General features: G+C 52.7%; 3 protein-coding genes across 3 annotated transcripts; 2 read left to right on the forward strand and 1 right to left on the reverse strand.

The window, feature by feature from the left end:
* Positions 1-102: 102 nt before the first annotated feature.
* On the forward strand, positions 103-6,345 carry TGME49_207630 (peptidyl-tRNA hydrolase domain-containing protein). Its single transcript, XM_002369526.2, has 9 exons — positions 103-675; positions 1,426-1,873; positions 2,207-2,320; positions 3,222-3,527; positions 3,838-3,885; positions 4,349-4,435; positions 4,951-5,037; positions 5,258-5,344; positions 5,832-6,345. The coding sequence occupies exons 1-9, from the start codon at positions 620-622 to the stop codon at positions 6,090-6,092; spliced, it is 1,494 nt and encodes a 497-aa protein (XP_002369567.1). The 5' UTR covers positions 103-619; the 3' UTR covers positions 6,093-6,345.
* A 26-nt stretch (positions 6,346-6,371) lies between these two features.
* On the reverse strand, positions 6,372-22,736 carry TGME49_207640 (isoleucyl-tRNA synthetase family protein). Its single transcript, XM_002369527.2, has 24 exons — positions 21,821-22,736; positions 21,087-21,268; positions 20,320-20,486; positions 19,747-19,790; positions 19,124-19,349; positions 18,398-18,535; positions 18,032-18,077; positions 17,275-17,338; positions 16,690-16,812; positions 16,229-16,295; positions 15,216-15,643; positions 14,462-14,589; positions 14,288-14,362; positions 13,275-13,404; positions 12,422-12,632; positions 11,770-11,905; positions 11,199-11,281; positions 10,885-10,993; positions 10,288-10,456; positions 9,853-9,983; positions 8,499-8,785; positions 8,112-8,178; positions 7,617-7,649; positions 6,372-7,233 (listed from the first exon to the last, which is right to left on the reverse strand). The coding sequence occupies exons 1-24, from the start codon at positions 22,269-22,271 to the stop codon at positions 7,000-7,002; spliced, it is 3,729 nt and encodes a 1,242-aa protein (XP_002369568.2). The 5' UTR covers positions 22,272-22,736; the 3' UTR covers positions 6,372-6,999.
* A 2,281-nt stretch (positions 22,737-25,017) lies between these two features.
* TGME49_207650 (OTU family cysteine protease) lies at positions 25,018-26,988 on the forward strand. Its single transcript, XM_002369528.2, has one exon. The coding sequence runs from the start codon at positions 26,008-26,010 to the stop codon at positions 26,665-26,667; it is 660 nt and encodes a 219-aa protein (XP_002369569.1). The 5' UTR covers positions 25,018-26,007; the 3' UTR covers positions 26,668-26,988.

The raw sequence follows: 26,988 nt of genomic DNA on the forward strand, positions 1-26,988 counted from the left end.
AAACCGGAGACTCGCCTGTCTCCTGTGTCTTGTTCTAAAAAACTGTGCATGCGCAGCGCACCCGGGAGATCGCCAGTCGCAAGACAGAAAAGACGCTTTTCTGCTCTTTCTCGCTCTTCGCGCAGAAGGCAATGTTCTCCCCAGGTTTCATCCACTTCGACGACGAGGTTGTCTCTCCTCCTCCGTAAAAGGAATCGGGAAGCCCGTTGTGTGTCTCCTGTCGCACAGCCCCGGCCTCGCCTGGAGTAGATATCTCCGTTTCCTCGCGCCGATTTCGTCTTGTTTTCTCTTCCTCTTCTTCTCTTCTTCTCTTCCTCGAAGCGCCTTACGCAGATTCTTGGTCCGAAGAACTCGCGAGCGCAATTCTCAGTATTTCCGCAGTCGCCACTACGACTGCGGCTACGAAGCCGTAGACCTCGCTCTCTCCCTCAATTCTTCCTCTCTGTGCTCTCGTCGTCTCGGTCTTTCCTTCTCTCGCGTCTGAAGAGACGACGCAGCAGAAGGAGTTCCTCTGCTCGCGCATGCGTCTCTCCAGAGAGTCGATGTCTGCTGCAGGCACCGAGGTCTTAACTTCCTCAGAGGCGTCTCCACCTCTGTGTGTCTCGGGAGATCGGCCGCCATGGGCCGTCTCTCTCTCTCGTCTTTCTGCCTCTTGCGGACCAGCTGCTTTTTCGCGTTAGTTCTCTCCTTCGCTTCCGTCGTCGATGCTGCTTCCATCTCCTCTCTACACCCTAACAGACACACGTTCGCCTTCCGCTCAGCTCCATTCTCTTCTTTTGCTCCAAGTTGTCTTTTCTCTTCTTTTCGTCGTCCTTCTCCGGACCCACCTGTCTCTTCTCCTGCGCTTCTCTCCGCCTTTCTCTCTCCTGCTCCTTCCTCTCGCTTTCCTACCTGGAGAGGAGCAGAACGGAGGTCTGGATGTGACTTTGTTTCTTGCCGCTCTCCACATCGTCTGTTTCGTCCTCGTTCCCGCTGGCGCTCTACGTCTTCGCCATCTCCTTCCCTCTCTTCCTGTCTCTCGGAGTCTCTCTCTTCCTCTCTTGGTTCGTCTGTCTCCTCTGTGTCTGCCCTCAGTTCTCCTCGGTGTTCTTCTCTCTCGCTGGATTTGCGTTTCTCTCCTTCGCCGCGTTCCCGTCACTTCGCTTCGCCTTTCTTCTCCGCTCCTCCGTCGACTGTCCCCCTGTCTCCTTTCTTCCCTTTGGCCCTCTGGTCCTGCAAGAATTCGCGGCCCTCTTCGCTCTCCTCTTTCTCCTTTGTGTCGGAGGCGAGACAGCGACGGAGACAGACGAGCAGAGCGGCCTCTCCCCCGGAGAAGACAGGTGAACACAGAGAAGAGCGACAGGAAAGGAAGGAGAGAAGAGCGAACGCGCAGAGAGAAGGACTACGTTCGACTTGGGGACGCGATGACTTTTTTCTTCTTCCCAGTCTCCGGGAGCTGAGAGCTGCGGCCTCCGCTCTGCTCGCAGCTTCTGCGGGTGTTGAAGAGGGCACTTTGGGGCAAGCCGAGAGACCGGAGACGTCTGGAGCTGCGTCGTTCTGGACTCCGCAGAGCCGCCGAGGCTCACCCACAGAACTCCCGAAAAAAGTCATTTCTCTCTGTCACCAGCTGCGCTCCTGGGAAGCAGCCAACGAGCACCTGGCGCATCTGGACGCGGAGCTCGGTGCACTTGAAGCCAGCAGAGCGAGAAGAAAGGACATCTCACGAGAAGACGCAAACGGAGGGGAAGGCGTTCGAGACGGAGAGCTGGCAGGGAGAACGGACAAAGGTGACAGAGAGAAAGAGCAGCAGGAGGAAGAAGAGTTGAGTCTTCTGCTGCAACACGAACGCGAAGCGACGCAAGAGCGACTGAGAGAGGTGGAAGCGTCCATCGAGGTAAAGATCCAGACACAGCGCGACCTTCGACTCACAGGGGGAATTGAACAACGCCCGTTTTTCCACTCTCGCCTTTCTAGCTGCGTTCCTTTCAACGAAGGCACCTCGAACGCCCTCACTCCCTGCGTTCGCCGCGTCGCTCCTTGCCTCGCGTTGTCGATGTTTGCTTTCTCCAGTGGGGACTCCTGCGGCTCGTTCCCTCGCAAAACGAGAGACGGAGAGAATCTGACAGCGAGGAGAGAGGCGCAGGATTTCGCCGATGCAGACGCGCGTTTCTTGGTGCATTTCCGTGTATTTCCAGCTGTCGGCCGTTTCCTGTGTCGTGCTGCGCAGAAAACCGCTCTGTTGCCAGAGAAAGAATCACGGAATGAAAATGTCGCCATCGTGGAGATTCGCCCAGCTGCGGGAGGCGAGGAGGCCCAACTCTGGGCCACAGATCTAGCCGAAGTGAGAAACATGGGAAGAAGAAAGAAAACTCTCTTGCACAATCAAGAAATCTTCTTCTCTTCTTTCAAACATGCATGGCGACACCCAATATCATCAACAAAATTTCGACTCCATCTCGCAACGCATGTAGCTCTCTATACTTATATCTATCTCTACGTAGATCTATCTTTACATATATCTATCTCTACATATATTTATATGCATTTATATGTATATGTATATATATATATATATATAGTGTTAAGGGGGCTACATCTATACTTCACGCATGGATACAGCAGTGTTTGTGTGACCATCCAGACAGAGCAACCTGCGTATGGATCTATATTGTAAAGGAGGACAGATGGTTGCTTTATGCATGGGTACGCAGGAATACGTGTGAGCAAGCCAGCGGAACGATATACACATGTATATATATATATATATATATTTTGTTGTGTATGTTTGAAGCTTTGCACGTGTTACGGAAAGGCGATAGAGATCGATCTTCGTGTGGATGTACTTCCCCAGCGTTGCGTGACTTTTGACGGTTCTTGCCTCCTTTGTTTTCTTGTCTTTCGTTATCGTGACGTTTCGGCGGTTTGCCATGTCCTCGCCGGCGTCAGTTGCCAGCCTTGCTCAGTCGACAGGCAGAATGTGACGCAAGCCGTTGCCCTGCCTGGTTCGACACAGTGGAGACCTGAGAGTGTATCCCCTTCCGAGGACGTCCTCCCTGAACTGTTCTTGCATTTCATCAAAGTTGCGCTGTTTCCGGAAACTCTTCTGACGAGCTACTGGTGCATGCACCGTTGCTGAAGAGTCCGACGACAGGACCGACAACGTCGTGCCGGCAGCGTACTTGAGTGGGGTGAGGAGACTGTCCCCTTTCTCCGTTGTCCTGTCTCGTTTGCTCTCTGGCCAGATGTACACGCGTTTCTTCACACTCCAGAAAGGCTGGAGGTTTTCGCAACTTCAGCTAGGCGGTCCGAACGCTGGCTCGCGGCCGCCGACGCAGCAGAGGCGAGAAGACGCGGTCTCTGGCAAGCGACGAGCGCATGCAAATTCCTCCGACTCTGCCGCGAAGGACGACGGAAGATCTGCTCTTTCCGGCGCTCTAGGAGGAGTGACTTGCATCGCCTTTCGAGTAGAGGGCCCAGGGGTGTACAGACAGCTGCTGAAGGAGAGTGGCGTCCACCGCGTTCAGCGCGTTCCGCGCACAGAGGCTCAGGTCAGGGTGAAGAAGGGAAAGGGAGCGAAGTCGGGTGGGTGCAGTTCCTCAGAAATCGAAAATACATTTCCGTACTCTCCAGCGACGCGCCGCCTTACGCCTTCAAGGCGAACGGGGGCGCCACCGCGCGGCTTCGTGAGAGAGAAAACGAGGAGAGCGACGCTGAGAGCCGAGAGGCTTAGATACCTCTTTTGGGCTGCGGAACTCGACGGTGGTCAAAGTGATCTTCGCGTCTTTCGAGTCATCGCATCTTGGTTTTGCATGCTGATTCCTCAATTTCTTTCTTCTTGCTCTCTCTCTCTTCGTTCAGGGGAGAATCCACACCTCGACCGCGACAGTCGCGATCGTCGCCGAGCATGTAAGGACCGCGTCTTTGTCACCGCAGTAAAGTTCAGACAGGAAAAAGTCCGTTTCTCTCCTATGGTCTATCCGGCCTCCCGTTCTCGAGGTCTTCATTCTGCCTGCCTGAAGCGCGTTCGCTTTATTAACGCACCTCCGCATTTGTAACTTGTTCTTATTTGTCAGTCCTTTCCCAACTGACCCTCATTTTCCATATATATATATATATATATATATGCATTATATTATATACTTGTATGTACGTATATATCTATATCTGTATATATATATATATATATATATGCATGATATTATATACTTGTATGTACGTATATATATATATATATATATGTATTCCATTCCAGATATATCTATGTATCTTCAGAGAAAGAGACAAACGAATCGCTACGTGTCTTTTCGATCTGTTTCTGCATGTGCGTCCGCTTTTGTCTCCGGTATGTCTCGCATCGTCATTTCCTCAGAATTTCCGAGGGGTGGAAATCAACGACGCAGACCTGGTTATTCGCACGGCGCGCTCCTCTGGTTGCGGCGGCCAGAACGTCAACAAGGTAATTTGCGTCACCTGTAGAAACGGATGCATTCCCCGGAGGGGAAGCCCCCCGTCTGACTCTCTTAAAATGCCTCTGTCCGGCTCCGAACGCTTCAGGGAAACTCGGAAGCGTACCATCGAAAACTGATTCTGTCTCACACTCAGTCATACGGCAGCTCTCTCGCATGCGCATGCAAAGACATCTATATCTACATATCTACATATCTGCATTTTACATATATATATATATATATATAATTACAGATATAGATATAGATAGATATAGATAGATGTATCTGCAGTTCTTTTTTGGTGTCTCGGGGAGGCGCGCGAGGCAGGGATTTGTAGCGCAGGTGAGGAGACCAGCCTTCTTGGAGACCGTCGCTTCCGGGCGTCTGTCAACGAACTGCACGCAGAGTGGGCAGGCGCGGCGCTTCGGGAGCGAGGCGCGTTTCCGTTCAAGAGTCAGGCGGAGGTCGAAGAGTCTGGAAAGCGTTCAACTGTGGGGAGCTTGCATGCGCGCATGTCTCTCAGGTCGAGACGGCAGTCGATCTGCTGCATGTTCCGACGGGCATTAGAGTCTTCTGTCAACAAGAGCGGACGCAGGCTGCTAACAAGAAGGTGAACGAGTCAGATCGGACCGGCCGGCCTTCCCGAGACAGGAAGAGAAGCACAGCGAACAGGAAGAAGATCAGACGGAAAGGATGGGGACAGCGAGGCCAACAGAAGAAGACCAGAAGGTGGAAAGAAGAGAAGGAAAGACAGGAGATGTCTGGGAAGCCGCGAGAGCGCGGGGAGTCTCAGAGGACGCTTTGTCTGAGTGTGTGCTTGGAGCGTGCAGGCTGCGAAGGCCGTTTTGCTAAAGAAGTTGGCCGCCCGCCACGAGGAGGAAGTCGTGCAACAAATGCGAGAAGAACGGCGAGACCAGGTAACAAACAGGTTTTCTTCTTCTCGAGTGCTCTTTCTTCCTCGTTTCCTTTCTTCAATTGCCCTGCCTGTTTTTTTTCTCATTCCTTCTCCTTCCTCGCGTTGCTTCCCTATGGGTTTACGTCCCCGCCTTCTTCCTCTCGGCTCTCCTTTCCCTCGCGAAGTCTCTCTTCTTCTTTTTCTTTGTCTCGGTCTCTTCCTTTCTCGATTTGGACGCCGCATGCATTTCGGAACAATGAGGAAAGGAGACGCACACGGAGGAAAGCGAGGACGGCGATACGAAAACAAGAGGAGAGACGAAACAGAGCACAGTCAAAGAAAGGGAGAGTGAGGATAAGAAGCGAGACCTCAGCGAAGGAAGACCGAGAGAAGGAAAAACAGGAACAAGCACAGAAGCAGACGCACAACAGAAACAGAACACGCAGAGAGGAAGGAACGCATAAAGCAGAGCGAAGGAGTGCATGCGTCTCTCCCTCCCTCTTCTGCAGGTTAGCTCGGGGCTCCGAAGCGAACGCGTTCGGACGTACAACTTTCGCGACGGACGTGTGAACGAGCACCGCCTGACCGGCGGGGAAGGTCTCTTCTCGTTAAAATCCGTTTTGGAGGGGCAACTGCATGCGCTGCATGCGCGCCTAGATCGACAGGAAGCCGAGCAGCGTGTGCAGCAGATGGTCACCGAAGTCTCGGCACTCTTGAAGGCGAAGCGAGAAGAAGAAAATGCCGCGGACCAGAGGGTCAGAACGCGATAAAACAGAACGCAGATAGAAACCACTGTGTCCAGGAAGAAGCCGAAGGAAGCCGGGGGGACAAGAAAGAGATGAAACGCGAACAGAATGAAGAGAGAACAGAAAAGAGGAAAGGAGAACAGCGAGAAGCAGCCAACAGAGGTCGGATGAGAGAGGAGAAGCTGCATGAGGAAAGAGGCACTGGAAGAAATGAGGAGGTAAAGAAGACGACCAGATGGAGAGGAGGTTCAGTGAGAAACGACTAGAACAAAAGGACTCGCGGTGTTGAGTCTCGCTGAGAGGAAAGGAAATTCCAGGTCTGTGAGGCAGCAGCGCGTTCAGTTGTTGTTGACAACACAAAAAACGAAAACATTCAGCTACGTCACCACCTGCAAAACGCGATCTTTCGTCGTTTGCGTAGCCCACAGGTTCCTGTCTCTCCAGTGTTGCGTCGGCATCCGATTTGAAATCCGGCTGCGGAACAGAGGATCTATAGACGCATCTTCACAAGTGCATGTGAGCAAAACGCGTTCGCGTCGTACACACACCGTTCGAGGCCGGCTGTGACGGTGCCTGGCAAGCGGCCAAAGGCTATTAACGTTTTTTCACCTTCCTGCCAAGTCCTCCCCTTCCCCCGCTTTCCTCTTCTTTCTACACACGCCATTCTTCCCCACTGCGTCTACGCCTGTCGCGGCGAGGCGAAGAGATCGTTCCTCTAGTCCTCTATACGTCTCCGCCTGTCGAAGCAGAGACGGCGTTCCTCTTCTGCTCGTCTTTGCTTCCTCCACTCGAGCTATCGAATTCTGGACTTTGCGGAGCACCTGTACAGAGACGTTTACTGGCGAAGGAAGCGAAACACCGCTTATTTCCGTCTCTTGTCCTTCTGCTCTTTAAGGAAGAGAAGAGCTTCTTCCTGCTATGTCTCGAGTTTCTACTGTCGTAGGAAGTGAATTGTCAGAGGCTTGCCTCCAACTTCCAGGACCTCGCGGCAGACTGTCTGATGGCTTTTCTCCACGCCGTTTGCCTCGCCCAGAGGATTTTCCAAGTGCAGGCCTCGGCGAAGGCAGGCGCAAATGTAGGCAGACTCTTCCTGCAGCATCGCTTGGAACTCTGAGTCTTCGCTGAATGCATGCATCTTCACATCGTCGGTTTGACTTAGGTTGTGCTGCAGAGAAGCCGTAACCACATGCACAGAAAGACGTATAATGTGGATGTCCAAGTCTAGGCAGCATCAAAAGAAACACCGCAAAACGCGAGAGGAGAAAGCAGAGACCTCAACGGCGACGCATGCGTGCGTAGGCGACGACATTAGATGCCCGAGCACAACTGGGCCATGGTCCACGGAATCATCTGAGAAATCGTTCTCTGTTCACATGTGTATATGCGTATGCACCATTCAAGTAAAAAAAGTGTAAGCATCCACAAATATAGAGAGAAACCCACATCAGGAACTTAGACAAATAAATACGGATATATACATATATATATATATATATATACATATATATATACATGTATAGTTTATTGCTTGTCTGTCGAGGCTCTCACCTGTTTTCGGAGTTTCTGGACGCGATTCGCCACCTGCAAAGAATCGAGAGAACCAGGATTTCAAAAACAGTTATTGGCCTTTCCCTGCTATGGGATAAGGGTCTGTTTAAAGCTGTTTCTCACGGCATCGAAACCCACACATCGCCGTTGTGAATGCGAGGAAAGACGAGGCAGCGCAGACGAGACGGAGACGCGCATGGCGACGGCCGAGATTCGTTTCTCACGAGGAGAGTGGAAAGGCAGAGGGCGACGACGACGAACAAAGTACGCCTTCTTCTGAGCTTCTCTCTCTTCTTCCCTATACTCGTTTTCTCTCTTCTTTTCTTCCTCCCGCGTGCAACGGCGAAACGTCAAGCCTCTTCTTCCGAATAGATTTCATGGAAAACACAAATTCGTTGCGAGACACAGCAGAGTCACGAGAAGCACTGGGCGAAGAAGAGGAGCTGGAAGGCACCATCCACGTACGCGAGACGCCCAGAGAAACTGAACGTTTACCTCGCGCGCCAAGGCCTTTCGCTGCAGAGAGTCGTCCAGCGTGAAGTCCATGAGGACGACGACAGAGCTGAGGAGAAGGGAGGAGACACAGAAGAAAGAAGAAAGAAAATGCCGACACAGTCAACGACCACTGGCGATCACACAAACGCCACAAAGGGAGCAGCCACCATGACTCGAGAGGCGCCAAACGCATCTGCAGGCGACGCGCGCGCCAGGGAGAAAAGGAGGTCTTTTGCCCGGTGAATCCCGACGGCCCCACTTTCCTTTTCCTGGCGTATTGAACGCGCTGTAGGTACCCGTTGAAGCGTCAATGAAAGCGATGAGAACGCGGTTTTGTTTTTCTGAGGCTGTCGCTTCTTTGTCTCGCCTCTCCACCCTCCTTCTCACTTGTCACCCTCGACCACGAGGTTCGGATCAGCTTTGTCGCCGGTGTTCAGCGTCCTGCGCAGCGTCAAGTCGTCGGCGCCGAGAACGTATTTGCCGCCGAGAACTTCCAACCGAGCCGTTTTCTCGAATGCCACCAACTCTGCATGCGACAAATTCTTCACTGCTTCCTGGACCGCGCGCATGTCCTTTCCGAGCCTCGCCCCCAACGTTTTGAAGTTCGGCGTTGCCGACAGCTGGATCCCGCTCATGTCGCTGCTGACGTTCAAGTCAAGCACGTTCAACTCCTCCTGAAAACCGAATCGAAAAACGCTAACGAGATAGAGAGCCTGTTTTCTCCGAACATCTCTTCCCAGAGGCAAAACGCAGAACTCAGCAGGACGCCAAGACGCCAAGCCGAAAGGAGAAACGAAGGTGTACGGCCCGTGCAGTGCCTCTACCCTGTTTGCTGTACGAGGCAGATGTTGAATCTGCAACTCGTCGCCGACGGTGACACAAAGCCGCGGACAGAACGACATGTAGGCGAGTCGCCAGCCGCGAAGCCGCAAAACGAAAAAACAGTTTGGCTCTCAACCAATTGCAGCCTCGGAAGAATTCCAAAACATCTCCACCGGTGCTTTCTCCACGCAATGCACGCGTCACGAAGGAACGCCCGAAATCCCCAACACCTTCACATCCATGTACTCATCCATTCAAATAATCAGTCGTCAGATATATACATATAAATATATATATATATATATATTTATAAATATATTCATATCAAATAGAAGAGGAATAGATGTGCATGACCATATATATATATAGATTTGTGTCGTTTGATTCCGTGGATGAGGACCTCTTCTTGTTACCGGGGCAGCATCCCACTGGGCGAATGAAGGCAGCAGAGAGGATGCACTTCAGCGACTTCCAGCATTCAAGCTGTTCCGGCATGTTTTACGCGCGAGATTTGAATTGTCCCTCCGTCGGTGTCTGTCGCTCTTCTCCCGACTTCGGTCCCGGTGTGCGAAGCTCCCCTCAGCCGGCCAAGAAACGCAGGAGCCGACGTGATCAGGACAGACTGGAGGTAGCTGTCTACATGCATGTACGCATGTGGGCGCATGCATCCACTTTCGAACTCTTAATCAAAGACATCCTGTAAAGGCACCGTTACGCTGAAATGCCAAAGCAACCGCGCAGTTGGACTCTGCGAGGCGCATCACTGTAGATAAATGCGCAGACACCACGAGTCCGCCACATACTCCAACGCGCTTTTAGAAAAAACTCCCATGCCATATATATATATATATATATATATATATATGGATATATGGATAAGAGTCGGAGACAGATCACTTTGTCTGGCTTCTTCGCCTACCTTCACATAGGCTTCGAGTTCGCGAATGTCGCTGTTGTATTCGGTGTCAGCGTGGAAGACCGTGAGGCACCGCACAGGCGTTTTGACAGGCACCCGTTGTCTCTCGCGCATGGCGCGCCCAAGGTTGATGACTGCAGGAAGAGCCGCAGATACACGAGTGCGACATTCTAGGCGCTGCGATAGCGTTGCGAGCATGCATCATGCATGCAAACGCTTCTCACGTTTTTCTGAGGGACCGCCTACGACATGCGAATCTCCTTGCGAGCCTTCCCGCAGTCCGGAGCGCAGGAACGTCGAGCCTGGACACAGCCGCGGAACTCGGCACCAGATGTCTCCTCTCAGTCTCTCTGTAGCTGGTTCACGACTGGGCGGCGGCGGACAGCAACCGTAGAGACTTGGTCGCCTGTTTCTCACACCTGGATTCCGAAGTCTCACCCGTCTGCATGCGACCCATCTGTCGCTCAATAGTGCTGTCGAGCGCGTCTTCCGCGGCCTCAGGGATCGTGAGGAAGTGGACGCTCTCGGCGAGCAGCGGGTGACTTTCAGGCAGCGCGCGCTTCAAGTTGCGATACAGCAGCTCCGACATGAACGGCGTGAGAGGCGCCTGCGGATCCAACACAGAGATGAACGTCAACACAAACCTGCATGCGGTTACGCGGGGGTGAACCACGACCAGCGAGAGACGCGCTTCGCCAGGACGCGAAACGCACGCAGGCATGAAGCCTTCCACCCATTCACAGTAGGAGGAGATACACCTGCTTCTGTTGACACTCGGTGCGTTTGCATGCAGCAACATACCTTCATATATATTTGATGCCCATGTGTGTTATATATCTGTTTATATAGCTGCATGTATACGTATAAACTTACGTATGCATATAGGCATATGTGCATATGTATGTGTGTGTCAATGCGCATATGAAAGGGTGTGGAAAGTGCATTTGTGCACGGGCATGCAGGCGAGACGTCGCAGTGACGAGAGCGTTGGCCTTTTCTCGAGGGGGGGCGTTGGTTCGCCGCTGCGCGTCTCACCATGCACAAGACAGTTGTCAAGAGAACGTCGAACAGAGTTTGCAGGGAGGTCGCTGCTTCTTCTTCGCCCATGGTGCCGCGCATGCGGTCGCGGTTCAGCCTCACGTACCTGCAAGAGGCGACAGCGAGAAAATCGGAGTCAGAAAGATACGCGGACTACACGACGCGGCGAGTCTCGTTTTGAGTGTTTCAGTCCTCCGTTTTCACAGACATCTTCACTTGTGAATTATCTTTCGAGTTGACACAAATCGTTCCGCACAGTCGTTGAACGCCTCTACACTCGTTCCTTCAGGACAAGCTTTTCCGAAACTCACCAGTTCGTCAGTTGATCCAGGAAATGGAGGAGTCGCGGGACAACCGTGTAGAGGCGATAGGCCTTCATTTCTTGGTGGAAAAACTAAAGAAACGCAATCAAACAGGACGGCGATGGAGCGAGACCCGGTTAAAAAGCGCATGCAGCCACCGCTACAGGCTGCGCAAGCGAGAAGCCGACAGGAAGTCGCAAGTGCCAGTAGGCACGACGTTCCCAGCGACACCGCATCGCCAACGCGCGAATCGATCCAATGACGAATTCGGACTTGACTTCCAAAGAAACTCCATCCCACAGTGAGCACAGATGTGCGGTGCTTCTATGAATCCTCTGGTCCGGCGTACTTCCACAACCCTCAGTTTTCTAATATACAAGTATATATATATATATATATATATGCATATGTTTTGTGTGTGTGAGTACTTTACGAATACACTTGTATATAAATATATATAAATATATAGATAGATAGATATAGATATATATAGATATAGATATGCCTGTGTACACGAAAGGACAGAATAAGACGTACGGAGTTTTGAATACAGACTCGATGAGAGACGGGTGTGTCTCACCTTGACCAGGGACTGCGTCGAGGAGATGATCCACCGATCCATGCTGTTGCCTTTGGAGATAAGCGCCGAGGCTTTGCACGGCTCGAACTTCCGGTCTCCAGCAGATTCGTAGCGAATGACTTCCTGAATGAGGAATCTGGAAAAACGAAAGAAGACAGGAGCTGCAGTAGCGTGAACACACTGGGACCAAATGAAAGAGTGGAGGGTGAGCCTGTGGCTGGAGAACCTCTTTCCCTGGCTATCCTTCGTTCCTAGAAACCCCCCTGCAGCTTAAACTGAGAAGGCAAGCAGGGACAGGCCGTAGAAAAAAGAATGACGCCCGTCTGTCTCTCTGCGCGGGCATGTCTAGACGCTCTCTTCCCGGCAGTTCGGCATTCCTTTTCCTGTCCGGCGTTTCCGCTCTCGACGTTGGGGTGCTCGAAAAGCGAAAGTCTCGCGAGAACTGTTCCATGAAAGCGGCCCTCTCCGCTGGCTTTTCCAGTGTACAAAACCACAGCTCCGAGGCGGTCTGTATGTCGCGCCTGCGCTCGAGTTCCGGTGGCCGGCGACGACGAAGGTTCAGGCCGGACGCCAGGCGGATGCGCGCAAGACACACGAAGAACGCGGCGGCATGCGACGCAAGGAAGAACTGTTTTCGTAGCGTGCTGCGTACCTGCATGCATGAAACCAGGGCAGAAAAACGTCTTTGACGACGTCCTTCACACCTTCGATTCGGAAGCGAAGCGCCTCTGCCTTCACAACGGGGGAGTTGACGAGGTAGACTCGCAAGGCGTCCGCTCCATGGGCATGGACGACTTCAGTCGGATCTGGATAGTTCTTCAGTCGTTTGCTCATCTTTCTCCCATCTGCCGCGAGCACGAGACCTGAAACGCGCCGAAGGCACAGCAGCGACAAACGGCTGAACATTCGAGGTCAACCTCTCAACGAAGAAACGTCTTCGAACCATACAGCAACATCGACGGTTGGGCTGAATGCGGTTTAAACGCGAAACGAACACGGCGAGAAGCGAAGAACGTCTTGCAGAAAAGGTCCACTGCAATATCGGCGGGAAGGTCGCATCGAACATAGACGCCAGAGTCGCCATTCAAATGCACAGATGGACACAACTGACCCTCGTACAAAGTGTACCTACACTTTCAAAGATTCAACACGCAAACAAAATAGAGAAAGGTGAGGCCTCAGACACTTCGACGCTTCCATGTGCTCACCGCGTCGCTACGACGGTAGGCAACCTTTTCTCTGTCTCGTCGCCTTTCTCTTTTACCTTCACATTCTAGATCACACATGTTCTGTCACACATGAGTCGGCCGCTTCGGGAGTTCCTTCTCTTTCTGGCGGAAGAAATTCGGGCCTTCCATGCGAGGCTCCGGTCGCCAGTCGGCCTTCCGTCGCCTCCAGTCTTGAAGCACGGCCGCAGTTTCTCAGTTTTCCAGAGTTCAAACCAACGACAAATTTACAGAATGAAAAGTCACCCGGGCCGCTGCGCTGGGTGCCCGTCTTCTCACCATTCACAATGAGATTTTGGAAGGGTGGACGGTCAAAGAGCGCCGTGCTAATCACCATGAGAGTGTAGAACCACCCTCGCGTCTGGTCGAGCCCCTCGGCGATGAAGTCTGCCGGAAAGCCTTTCTCAAACTGCAAACGTCGCAAGCAAAGCCACACCAAGACTCTCCGCAAAAGCTCGTACGAGGAGCATCTGTGTTTCACACTGTGAAGTGGAATTCGTAGGCTGTAGCGAACCGTATCTACGAAAACTGGACTCGACTCCTTTTTCCACTCGGGAAAAATGGCGCGAACCCTCTCTTTCGGAAAAGAACGTCCTACTTGTAACTCAGGTAAGGAGTCTTTAGAATTCTAAACGCTTGTGAATTCGTTCGATGTAAAGGTGGAGCCTTCTCTGGTCCTCCGATGACATCAGTGTTTCGTCACCCCACTTCCCCGCAGCTCGGACGCCTTGCTTCACCACGCGTTCCACCTTCTGGGTACACCCGTTAGTCTTGCGCATTTCGCTTTTTCTTCGAATGCCCGCTCTTTGTGAGGTGAGCAAGGCGCACTGACTCCGTGAGGGAAAGGCTACGCCGGTGAGAAACTTGAGTAGTGTCTACCTGTAGCACTGACTGTCTCAAATGTCTTCCTGTCCTTGATCTCCCGTCGCGTCCCTGTTCCTTCGTTCCTTTTGCTTCATCGAAAGGGCACTCTCGCTCGGCCTCGCTTCCTTCCTAGCTGCTTTCCCTCTCGAGTGCGGCTCTCCTGAACGTCTGTGCAGTCGTGACGGTCGTTTGTGTGTGCGATGGAGACTATCTCGAGACGTTCTCTAGATTGAAGCCTGGACTCTGAAATGTCACTTCTCCCGAACGAACAACGTGCACACAAAGCAAAGCTGCGAAGACAGCACTAAAAAGAGCGAATGGCCGAAACGCCAGACGCCAGTAAAGAAACGGCTGCTCTTTTCCTCGCGTGTCTGCGCTCCCGTGCTCTACCAGATCTGTGCTTTCTGTCCCCGCTCTTCGCCATTTACCGTTTCTGCATTCTCGAAGGGATAGTGGATCTGGCCGTAGGGCATGGACCCGCTCTCGAACCAGCAGTCGAAAACCTGAGGCGATCCAGCAGAAAGACAGGCGTGCATTCAGACGTGAAGGACAACGAAAAAGCCATGCTGCCAATTCGTCCGGCAGATCGCGCGGCACCTCACCTCGGGAACGCGCCTCAAAGGCGGGAAGCTCGGGCCTCGCGGGTCAGGAATCGTGATGTCGTCGATGAAATGGCGATGGATGTCGGTCAACCTCTTGTCTGTGTATTTGTGCAGTTCTTCGAGGCTGCCTGGAGAAATGCAGGGGGGGGGGGGAAAGGATCCGCCCCAGGATGAAGGCATGCAGAAAACACGGACCGTTAGACAGGTTAGACAGGGAAACGTCGAGGTTGATGACAGCGAACCAGATCCGGGGCTCGTTTATCGCCCCTCCAAAATGCATTAAGCGCGAGGTCCAATACGATTTTTCTAAGTCCCGCAACGTTTGAAGTTATGCCAAGAAACGGATGTGCAAAGTCTCTTCTTGAAAAAAACGAGTACACGCTCGAGCGTCTCCGAGAAACGCGTGGTGGCCTGTGCTTCGCATCCACTTGTGTTGGAGCGCCTTCTCGCGGTTTTACACCAGATCTGTCTTCCATGTCAGACATCGACTAGCGTTTCATCACTCTCTCGCGAAATTCGCGCCGCCTCACTCTATCTCTTCTTCCCTACGTCCGCAACTCCTCTGTAACAAAGCCAAACCCCTCAACTCCCCACCCGCCCTCCTCTTTACATTTTCCCGTGACTCGTCAAGCGAAAATTGTCTTCTCACCGCTGAGAGAAAGACTTCTCCTCTCCATGCAGCTCTCTGCTCCCGGTTCTCGTCAACGACCGTGTTCCCCTTCAAGTCTGGTGTCTTGTCTTTCTCGCGCCTTACCGATGCAGACGATTTGGGAGAAGTCTTCGCTGGTCCAGAGGGGAATGGGAGTTCCCCAGAACCGGTTTCGCGACACGCACCAGTCGCGGGCCTCAGCCAGCCAGTTCTTGAAGCGTTTTTCTTTGACGAAAGAAGGCACCCAGTAGGTTTGTTCGTTTGCTTCAACTAGCCGCTCGCGCATATGTTCGACGCGAACGAACCACGAAGGCACGGCGCGATAAATCAGCGGTGTGTCACTCCGCCAACAGTGCGGGTAGGCGTGGACGCAGTCAGCGTTCACCACAAGGCGGTCGGCGGCCTTCAAAAGTTTCTTCACCACTTTGTCTGCCTCTTTGATGTACAGGTTGCTCAACTCGGGACCGACCTCCGCCGTCATCACCCCGTTGTCGTCAACTGGACACGGCAGCTGTCCGCCCTGCACAATAATTCTGCATGCATCGGAAGCAAAAGAACGCTGCTTCGAGACTCAACCGCGAGCGCGCGTCGCAGGCTGTGGCAGGCAGAGCGCAGGCGAGGGCAGCGAACGGAGAGACGCAACTTGGCGCGTGAGAAAGCAGGGGGTCCAGAGGCAAAGAAAAGGGTAAGGCGGAGGGGCATGGAAAAGGCGTGATTGGGAAGCAGACGGTGCGACACGGCCAAGGAGAAACGAACAGAGGGAACCGGAAGGAACGGAAGTTGAAAATGCCAAGAACTTAGAAACCAGAGTTCACTTCTCGCGAGACAAAGCAGTCCACAGTTCCAGATGGTCGCCACTACCGGAAACACAGTTCTCCTGTTGTGTGTGGAGTGCGTGTCTGTGCTTCCCCTGGAGGCGTCTCCATTTCCCCATTGTCACTGTGACTACGACAGAATGCATGGGGAGCGCGACGCTGGCGTCGTGGAGACTGCAATCCAACACACCTCGCTGACTTCCTTCAGCCGCAGGCACAGCAGTTGTCGCGTTCGAAAACAAGAGAGCAGGTGGGGAGACGAGGCCGGAAAGCGATGCAGGCAAGGCATGCAACGCGACTTACCCCTGCTCCATGCACACTCGGAAGTCGTCCTCACCAAAGGCAGGCGCACAATGGACGATGCCAGTACCTGCAGAGACGCGCCAGAGGGAGACGCCGCCGAAGCGACACAGAGACGGTGAACGCCAAGGCACCGGACGAGACTCAGAACCTCCAGGCGGCACTCATCAAAGAAAGTCCTCCTTCCTCTGTCTGGATGCGATGAGAGAGTGCGTAAGCCGGCACCGCGCATACATCCCCTACAGCCTCCCCACTGAGAAAAGAAAGGCGATGCACTGAGGAAGCCACAAAAACCAACCTACCCGAGACACGTGAACAAAATCACAGAACGCGCCTCTCTGTGACACCGAGAGAGAGAGAGAGCGTGAGGCCGTCTTTCTCTATTCGTTTCTGTCCTCTGTTTCTTCTGTCTTCAAGGACTTTCCCGAGTCGCCTCGGCTTTGTCACTCCAGGTGGGGGCGTACCAGAGTCGTCTGAAACGTAGGCGTCCGCGACGACCCGGAAGGCCGTGCCCCTGAAGGTGACGATGTTCTCATCTTTGCGGGGTTCCTTGTTGAAAAAGTCAAAGAGAGGTTGGTACTTTTTGCCTGGAAACGCGCATTCAAACGGGGCGCGTCAGCTTTACTCTCTGGCTCACCAAAAAACACATATGCTATATAAAAAAAATATCAAAGGAAAGCACTGATGTCTGTATCTGTGCACCAAGCCACGGCGCTGTCTCCTCGCTGGACTGGTTCCTGCGCCTCGCCTTCGTTGTCAGCCAACTTTTGTCTTCCGTCCCAGCCCTCTCGAAAACGTTTGACACCTTTCTCTCTGTGCCCTTGGTTTTACTCTTTTTACTTACGTACACAGTAGGATTCCCCGTTATGCCAAGAAAGTTCCAGAATACCCCGACTACTTTCGCTGTATGAACACACGGCGTTCAGGTGACTCTACTGCTACAAGACGCATCATCTTAACTCTGGCCGCTGGATTCGCGCATGCGTTTCGCTGCTCTCTGCGCTGTCTCCAGCCTCCCCCCTCGGTGTCGCGAAGTCTCAGCCTCGCACCTTTCAGCGCCGCGCCGGGGAAACGGTCGACGACCTCAAAGTCCTTCGCGAGATCCATTTTGAGCTGCGAACGTAAAGACGAAATAACCGTGTGATGCGAAACACCATATAATGCAACGCGCCATATGATATGAAGCACCCAGTGAGATGAAAAGGCTACACTGCGCAGACACCCAGCGAAAAGCAGCGGAAAGAGGATGCTTGCAGCCGAGACAAACGAGGCCACCAGGAGGGCCGGGCTTGTCCACACACGGGAGGGGATTTGAGCAGCGCCAATCATCAATGAGCTGAAAAAAAAACAAACGGGTGGAGTGCGTACGCACGACGGTGGCTTTGGGTCGAAAATAATGCAGACCCATATGCACTGCCTCTCACACGTAACCACTGTACAGTCCACCACGAAGTCTGCGGGAGTTTACAAATGTAGACCAACTGGTTCTTCGCAACGCAGCGACACCTGGAGAGCCTTGGGAGGCTGCATGCAGCCATCGCGGGTCGAGACAGGGAGCATTAAACTAGTAAGCACTAGGTTTTACAACCTGTATCAGTCGACATAAATCGTGATGCCTTTCTGTCCGTTACATGAAACAAGGAATGCTTGAAACATCCTGGGATCGCTTAGATGGGGAACGACGGCGCCAGCAGAGGGGCTCAGCAGGGCGGAAGTTTTAGTGACGAAGAAAACGCGCGTTTAAGAGAACGCAAAAGAAAACGGTAGAAACTGAAGAAGACCGCGGACAGCAAAGACGCAACTCACTTGCTTCAAGAGCCAGTCTAGGCGCGATTCGCATAGGACCCAGTCTCTGCAGCAACAAGAATGACAGGTGCAAGACAGAGCGCGGCATGCTCTAAGGTCGGGGTAAAGATGGGCAGGAAACCTCACACGGAACAGCGAGAGGCAGTCCGGAGCCATAAGAATAATAAAAAAGCGACGAGCAAGCGGCCAAAGGCGCGACTCATGCCACTGAAAAGCAGAAACTAGAGCAAAGAGCTCGCGTTTGAACGTGGACGATCGAACGACGCAGTGCGCGCCAACGCTGGTCCGAGACCGAGGCGTCGGGACCTCCGCTGGGATCGCTTTTCCAGTGTGGATTCACCTGAAGGCCTCTCAACGTCGGCCTACTTTTTCGTCTCTTTGTTGCGAATTTGAATGTAAGTCAGTTCGGGGTTGACGCAGAGTGCAAGGTTGGATGGCAGCGTCCAGGGCGTTGTCGTCCACGCGAGGAACTCGAGGGGCACTCCGCCGTTCTCCTCGACGCACCTAGACACAAGCGATCCGAGAAAAGAACGGAAACGTGTAGACGAGTAACAAAGATTACCGCTGAGTCTCATGCAATGCCTTTCGCTGCCTAGCAGATCGCAGGAGAGACTGTTGGAGAGGCGACAGCACGCCAGAGACAACGACACAAGAGAGCAATCATAAAGAACACGGTTGTCTGTCCGTCGTAACTGGAGCCCAACTCATTGCAGGTTTACATCCTAAAGGTTTTCGTCTCAGGCCAGACGGAGACGCCTCTCGCGACTTCGATCCACCCAACATTTACGCACAGATCGGCGGCCGAGACGCAGGCATCTCCACGTGTCTTCGCTCCTACGTGGTTCGGGCGCCAGGAGTCCTTGTTTGCAACGACCATCCGCTTGCAGAATGGCTTGTTGCGGTGCAGCGGTGAAGCGCCTGCGGGTCTCGCTATCTCTTCATCATGTTTGTTTTCCGCGGTTTCTACCCTGTATTACTCATGTCAGTGAACTTGCTGTAGGTTTCACAGTTTCCCACCCCAACAGGGCCAGCCACGACGCACAGTTCACCCGGGGTAGAGCAGGTGGGCAGCTCGGTGAGAAAGAGACTCACGAGAAGGCGATGACGATGGACGGGTCCTTCACGTCTTTGTAATTCTGGTTTGCTTCGAAGTTCGACAAGGGAGTGCTGCACGCGGTGGAGAAAGGCATGATCTTGTTTGCGCGGTAAACCAAGCCTTTGTCGAAAAGCTGCTTAAACACCCACCAGACGCTCTCCATGAAACGCGTGTCCAGTGTCTTGTAGTCGTTGTCGAAATCAATCCATCGCCCCATGCGCTCTGATCCAAAACACAAGGAGAACGCCGGAACGAGACATGAAGAGTGCTGCACCGAGAACGAAAGTGGACAGAGAACTCGAACGCTAGAACAAGAGACGAAACCTGGAGAAGGACTGAACTTTTGGAGAAGGAACTGGACGTGAGAAGAACTCGGGATCGGAACATGAACTGAGCGGATGCGGGGCTTGTTCCTTCTCTCCAGACGGCCCATGAGAAAAGGTCTTTCGGCGCCTCGTGAGGGCGTTGAGGGAACCCAGGGAACCCGTGAGAAACCAACAGACACAGAAGACAGGAGAAACCCACGACAGGCAGACGGAAGGAAAGGAACGCTCAAAACAGAGAAGGGAAACGAAACCACAACACATACACGTGCCCAGATTCTTCCGCCGGAACTCACCGATGACGCTGCGCCATTCGCTCGCGTAGCGCATGACGATGGACCTGCAAGGTGAAGCACACGCACAGAGACCATCGAAAGTGAAGAGAACATTTCGCAAGCCAGTCCACGGACATGCCTTCGAAGCGCAGAGCGTCGTTGTCACACACGAGTCCGAGAGAACTGACCGATGGTTGCAGACCTCGCTCCCTCCCGCATTTCCCACCCAAAATGCGTGTTTCTACTGACTGGGATCTTCCTTTCCAGCGGAGACCAGAAACGTGAGATGAATCTAGACTATTGTTCCGCTTGTCCATTCCGCTCACTTCTTCGTCCTTGTCTTGATACGCGAATTCCGGAGTAAGTTGTTAGCACTGGAACACGGCTAGCGTGAATGCCACCTAACGCAGCTGAGTCTTGCCTGTTGCGGTGTTCGTCGAAAACCTTCCCTCTCTGTGACATTTTGTTGAGAGGTTGACGCCAAACATCCAAGCAAACCACTGGGTTTGGATGGACGCATTTTGAGCACCGCGTAAGATGTGCCAGCTTTTTCTCTCACTTCGCCGTAGGCCACACTGAGCGTGTTGCTCTCACCTGCATTTGTCGTTGTACTTGTCGATGCCCATTTCAACGATTTCATGGCGACTAGTGATGCCGAGGCTCTTGTCAATTTCAAACTCGACAGGCAACCCGTGGCAGTCCCACCCGAAGCGACGGTCCACATAGTGCCCCGTCTGGTGAGCGTAGCGAGTCACTACGTCCTAAAAAGGAGACACGCACAGGCAGTTCGAGCGCCGGGTCTTCGCACACAAAACATGGGAAAAGGAGAAGAAAAGCTTCGAGTGACACGCTTGAAACATGGAACCACGGCCTCCAAGGCTGAAAGAAAACTTCTACCAAATAAAGGCGAATTTGCCTCACAGTCAATTCAAACATGACGTTCTTGATCTGTCGGTCCGGGAGTATCCCATGTGACGAAATTGCCTTGCTGGGGGGAGGAAGAAAGCCGACAGCACTTCCATCGGTAAATAAAAACGGGCTTCTGCAGTCGGGGAAAGTAACCGAGTTGATGGTGTATGGAAGAGCACCTAGGTATACACGAAGGATGAAATGTGGGTACCCGACGCCGGTCGTGTAATCATCTACGAGCCAACGTACACAGTCTAACGTATCCGCACACGTTAGACCATGCGCCTTCGCATAAATATATATATATATATATATTGAATCTACGTATGTGTGTGTATAAAGAGACTATATGCGTGTGACGCCGCTTTGAGGGAATAGAGCATTCCTTGCGTTGAGCTCTCAGCATCGTGTTGCGACGTTTCTTTGCCTCGTGAAAGCGTCGTTTTCCTCACCTTGATGGTTCCGGCAAGAATATGGCCGTAGTGCGGAAGCCCGGTGGCGAAGGGGGGGCCGTCGTAGAACGTGAAGATTGGTTTTCCCTTGGAGAGTTCCACGGAGCGTTTGAAAGTGTTGCGATCCTTCCACTCCGCTAGAATTCGTTCTTCCTCCTTCGGGAAATCTGGGCGCTCTGGGACTGAAAATGCATCAACGGAAGAGACACAAAAGGACGCCTGCTTTGCCAGGAAGAACCATAAAAATTCGAATGAGAGAAACGTTGTGAAGGGAACTGGGCGCAAACCAGCAAGGATGAAACGAAAAAGCCTACGGGGAGTGGACAAGGCACAAAGGAGACGATGAACCCACGCAACGCATTGACATAGATGTCGCAGTATTGTGACCTGTGGGGAGGAAAGTGGTTGAGCCGAGGCAGTGTTGAAAATGAACTTGCAGGTAAACAGAGAGTCGCTGTTGCTACTTGATACAGGCGGGCAGAGACCCGTGGGAGAGTTCGATGAATAACCAGACGTAGGCGCATGTGCCCGCAGATTCGCAGAGATAACAAACTGGAATTAACCGGTGAATGGATCAACTCGCAAAGAAACTGAGTGAAGAGTGACAAATAGTGTCTAATCGAAATAGGCACATGGAGAAAATGTTCATAACTCAACCAGAAAGTTCCCAATATGTGTAGATGAAAGGTGCCTGGGTAGAATGGACTCCAAAGAACGTTCATGAAATGACGTACGAGGCTCGAAGGTTGTAGCACACGGAGACGCCATGGTTGCGTCCGATTTCGTCCTGAAATTCTCTACGGTAGGTCCGCTGTTGACAGACGATGGAAGAGGGGAAGAGGCTGAACCGTTTGGAGTACGCAGGAAAGAGAGCCCTCTTGAAACGACAGACAGTCGCGAAGAAAAGCGGGCAGATGGTCGATACTTCAGCAGCCGTGGCGCTGCACTCTTTGACGCCGAAATGACAGCTAAGGAGGCCGATGATCGCGCTGAATACCTGGGCAGAACCCACTGGGACGAAGAAACCAACCCTTGTGAAGAAGGAAAAGAAGTCCTTTGGTCTCCTGGGATTCTAAAAAACTTCAACTGGTGAGCTTGAGAGGACCGGAAGCGAAACTCAGGGATTAAACAGATGGCAGCGGTTGCCGGGTTGCGAAACGACGTTCGTGGCAGCAGCAGAACCATGAGGGGTTTTTTCCCTTAGACGATCTGTCAAAAGCAGCGAGGAATCAAGAAACAAAGGACTCGCGGCAGGAAACGAAGAAGAGTGTAAAATGAGGAAAAGTGTCGATTCGGCCAATCGGCCGTTGAGTGTGACATGCAAGACAACTAGTGCTTGCGTTTCCAGCGCATGCTGCCAGTCGACGGACATATACGGCAACGCCGGCACAGCCAGCACCGAGAAACACGAAGAAAATGGTGCGTAGAAAAAATTAGCGAAAGAACTTCTCAAATCCTGAGCAGACGATCAAACCAGAAGTGTCCAGCCCAAAAGAGAAGCGGATTCTGTGGAGGTTGGCTGGTCAACGGCCGCGTTTCGACACATCCAACTCTGAGGGTACCCTTTTCAGGTTTGGTTCTTGTGATGCGAACAACAACAAGCTCAGGAGAAAGGCTTTAGATCCGCTCATAGAAGCGATTGAATACAAAGGAAAGCTTCTTAGTCCTTCGATAAAATGACAAAGCGTGCTATGTGGGGCGGTACCTCCGTGCATGCGACAGTCTGGCGCATCCGAAAGAGACACACTACACATAAGAATCTGTCTGTTTGTATAGTCTTCTCTATGTGTGTAGGAAGTCGGCACACATTTTTTGCAGGGCTGTACCTTTTTCTGTGTGATGAAAAAAGTATGTGCCACGTGGCTTCTCGCACAAACGCTGAAACACAGGAACTCCTGTGAAGTCACACGTGAAGCGCCTACCACAATGCGGCGTGGCAAGCCGACAAATACGGACGTGAAAGGGCGAATTGTTGCAAGAAATAGTCGGCAATATTTAGTGTGGACTGATAAAGACGGGAATCCGTGCCAAACTAGCCCAAATGCAAAGGACGCAAATGACAGGTGTGTTTGCTGCCAAAAGCCTCGCAGCACAACAGCTGTAGACTTTGTGAATCAGCTCGACCCGCCCGTACAAAGGACAGTTCATGATATCGCTGAAGAACTCTGGTGGACAGAAGATCTCCAGTATTCTATAGGTCCTCAATAGTTGTTCGGCTTTTCATAGTGTTGCGAAACCGCCATACGACGTGCTTGTTGACCTCAAACGACAAAAGGGGTTGTAGAATATCGCGGTACCGCCAGAGTTCGAATGTCTTGCCTCCCACGACTACGCGTCCAGACGCCTAGTGCTAAGTGGAACGGGAACAGTTTACAGATACTGCACATATGAACCGGTAATGATAAAGTGCCCTGTAGTAAAACCAAGGGAACGGAAAGGCTGTCATTTTCTTCGGGACAAAAGCGCCTATAAAACTAGAGATGACAATCAGTCAGACGCATCTCTGATTAATGCGTCTTAGGCTGGAACTAACCGACAGAAAGAAATAACTCGGAAAAGTGCTTTGGCTCTTTGGAGTTGGTATGTCAGTGGCGGATATGATGCATTTTGTGCAGGTCATCAGTATCGTGCAAGGGTTACATGCGAGGAAACGGTGATTGTTAACTGTATCGCACGACGTCGTCCCCAGTTAACTGGTGCTCGGCTCGCAGGAGACTGCCATGACGGTGAGGGAAAAATGAGCGCTTACCAGGCAAAAACCTTCAAACGGTCCTCAGCGCTGCAGCATCATCATTTTCGCAAGCCCATAAATTTAACAAGCACGTCTTCCAAACGAAAGCACGACGGCGGCAACCATAGAGCAATGTGCACACAAGCTATCGTGGGTTGGCAACGATGTGAGACGGTTCGTTCGAATACTGGCTTCGTCTTCGCGCACATAACGTGTCTCCGAGGAGTCAAAACCGCTCCCACCGCTGACGAGGCAAGATCGACGGTTTATTGATTGGGGGGTGGTTGGTTCTTTCCTCCGTACGCCCGATAACGGATGTAATGTCAAGGATTCAAAAGCGCCAGGAGGAAACTGCTCCGGAGTTGCCTTGGCTGGCCAATCAAAAAGCGTCAGTCCCTGATTCTTGTCGATTCCGTTCGCAGAGTCCGGATGCCATGGACGCATGGCGGCCGACAATGCTCGTAGCGGATAATGGAACACGGGGTCAAGTGTCCCACGGGGTATGTACACCTCAGCATAGTGGATTGATCGACAATTTTTAACCCTTTCTAAATCAGAACTACGTCAACTACCGTCTTGAATAACCGTACGATTCATGAAGTGAATCACAGAACCCCGGATCTCAAGAACTCTTTTCACGGGCACTTCTAAAATGCCTGTTTCTGCCGCAGAGGGAACACCTCCCTCGAACATCTTTTCTGCCATACGGCAGCAGCGTGGTTAGCCCCCGGGATCCAACCATCAAGACGGTGACGTACGACGACCAGCAAAAACGCTCCCGCTGCCCTTCTCCTGGAGAAGCCCGCCATGTTTCTCTCAAGCGGCTGGCATCCTCTCGGACGGTCGTGTCCGGTGCTTCCGTCCCCCAAAGCGACTGCCTCTGACCAACAGGCACAGGTTCCCTCATTCGTCTGCCGTGTCGACGAAGGGGAACTCAATTTGGAGCCGGCGGCCGCGCCAACCGACCGCGTCGCCTGTAGAGGTACGACACGTGACGCCACGGTGTGCCGCCACGATGCGCATCAAGGGGACATTTGCTCGACGCCGACTGCGGCAAGCGAGGACATCGGCTCGGAGTGTGATTGGACTGATGACGACGCAGCAGTTGTTCCGTCGCTGTGGAGCGGTTTCGACGACGAAGCGCTTATTCTACAATCAACGAGTGCCGCCATCGCCCCCCTCTCGCGTAAAGGCACAGGCAATGAAAGCGCGACCAAATGTGTGCCCTTGCTGCTCTCCTGAGAACCGGTAGTCCTTCCCTCCTCGCTCAGTCGAATCGACGAAGAGGGGAACTCCATACGGAGACGGAGAGCCTGTGCAGGTGTGGACTACAGTGCATATGCGCACCGCGAGAAGCGACGACCCTTGAGGAGAAAACAGCTGACGCACGATGTCTTTGCTGGAAACTGGATGCGGGAAGCGAGGTGATCGACTCGGAGTTGGAGAATGCCGATTGCGAAGCAGTGGTCGTCCGCCTGCTTCCCGGGCTCTGTCGATGATGTCGCACAGGGGCCTCCTAAAGCGTCGCGTGCTGTGCGGCAAGTGTCAAAAGCGCTCTCCGAGGTCACCCTCTGATTGTCTCAGATCTGAAGTGGATAGAGTCAAGCGACGAGTTTGACTGTGAGTCCGAAATATCATCGAAGAGGCAGTGCTTGTTTCCTTGTTTTTTAGCCGAGTTGGCACAGTATTGGAGTTGGACAGGGGCGGTGACCTCGTTTATGAAAGTCAGCGGGCGAAGCAGACAATGAAGAAGACGCGTGGTCAGAAACAGGGTCCGAAGGAGACGCAAACGGACCTCCGAGGAATGGCAAGGTCTTCACTCAAGCCGACGAAGATGGCCAGAGTTTCGAAGGAGACCTTACTAGTGCGAACCGCGTCGCGTCGACGCAGGCAGTCGAAGACTTCTCTGGAGATGAATGGGAGATTCCAGAGGAGACTTCGCCAGCAGAGAGGATGTCGGCGAGGACACCAACCCCTCCCGGCGGAACACCGGGAGACTGCTGCGGAGATGGAAATGAGGAAAAAATCTTCGGTCGATTCGCAGCCCTCCACGCGAAGGAGCAAGCCGTGTGTTAACCTCTGACTCAGGTGCCCAGAGACATGCAGGCGCCTCCTTTGGAGCAGTCGGTCCAAGCGCCGAAGCTGCCGCAGCGGTCCTGAAGCCAACCTCCAGCCAAGCTACCACCGGAAATGTTGCCCTTTATCGCCCCTCATCCGCAATGGTGCCGTCGCTTCGCCTATGACTTTAAAACGCCAGCGAAGAGTCTGTCCATGGTGCCGCAACCCGAGCTGTCATTCTACGACGCGGTGGTTGTGGAGCGGCACCGGGTTGCTCCTGACGGAAATTGTCAATTCCGTTCCGTCAGCTACGCGTTGCTAGGCACAGAGGATGCCCATGCGGAAATCCGGCAAGAGGTGGCTCACTACCTGAGGGGCAACTTTAATCGGCTTGGCTGGCTGATAAACCCGGACACGCTGGAGGAAGACGAGGGGAGAATGGCTCGGCTCGACAAGAAATACAGAGTCAGAATTCCGTACAAGACGTACAAAGGCTATACCCTGGCAGAAGACGAGCTCAAACTTAATTGGGTTATCAGGCTTGGAGACGCACGATACAGGATCTGGGGTGACGAGTGCACTCTCGCTGTGATGGCGGAGATGTACAACATCCGGATCGTTGTTGAGCAACAAGAAGGCGACGGGCGTCGGGCAACCAAAATGGGTTCGCATGCAGTCCAGGTTATCATACCATACGATGTGGTTCCTGAGGCATGCATCCCGACGATTTTCCTGATCTACGACATTCAGCGTCAACACTACGACGTGGTCGAAAAGGTCAAACCCAGGTGAAAAACGTCACTCGCCCAAGCTCAACAATTTCCAGCGCAAGCATACGCCAAGACCGGATGTTCGTGTCATGTTTTTTCACGTTTATCACTTTTTGTAAATGAGCATCTTTCCCCAGGCGGGGTGTCTGTAATACCACGCCCCCTATCAGCAGTTTTCTCCATGGTTCCCAAACATGGAGTAAGTCTGACTGACTTGCGTTGATGTGTCATGTTGCTGTGTAACTGTTCTCTACGCTTTGGTGTTCTTCTCTCCGTCGACCACAATGACCACGAGACGATGTATTGCTGTGTGTGCGTTAGACTTTTCATAAATCTTTTTTTT

This window comes from Toxoplasma gondii, chromosome Ib, assembly GCF_000006565.2.
Source record: "Toxoplasma gondii ME49 chromosome Ib, whole genome shotgun sequence".
Lineage (NCBI taxonomy): Eukaryota > Apicomplexa > Conoidasida > Eucoccidiorida > Sarcocystidae > Toxoplasma > Toxoplasma gondii.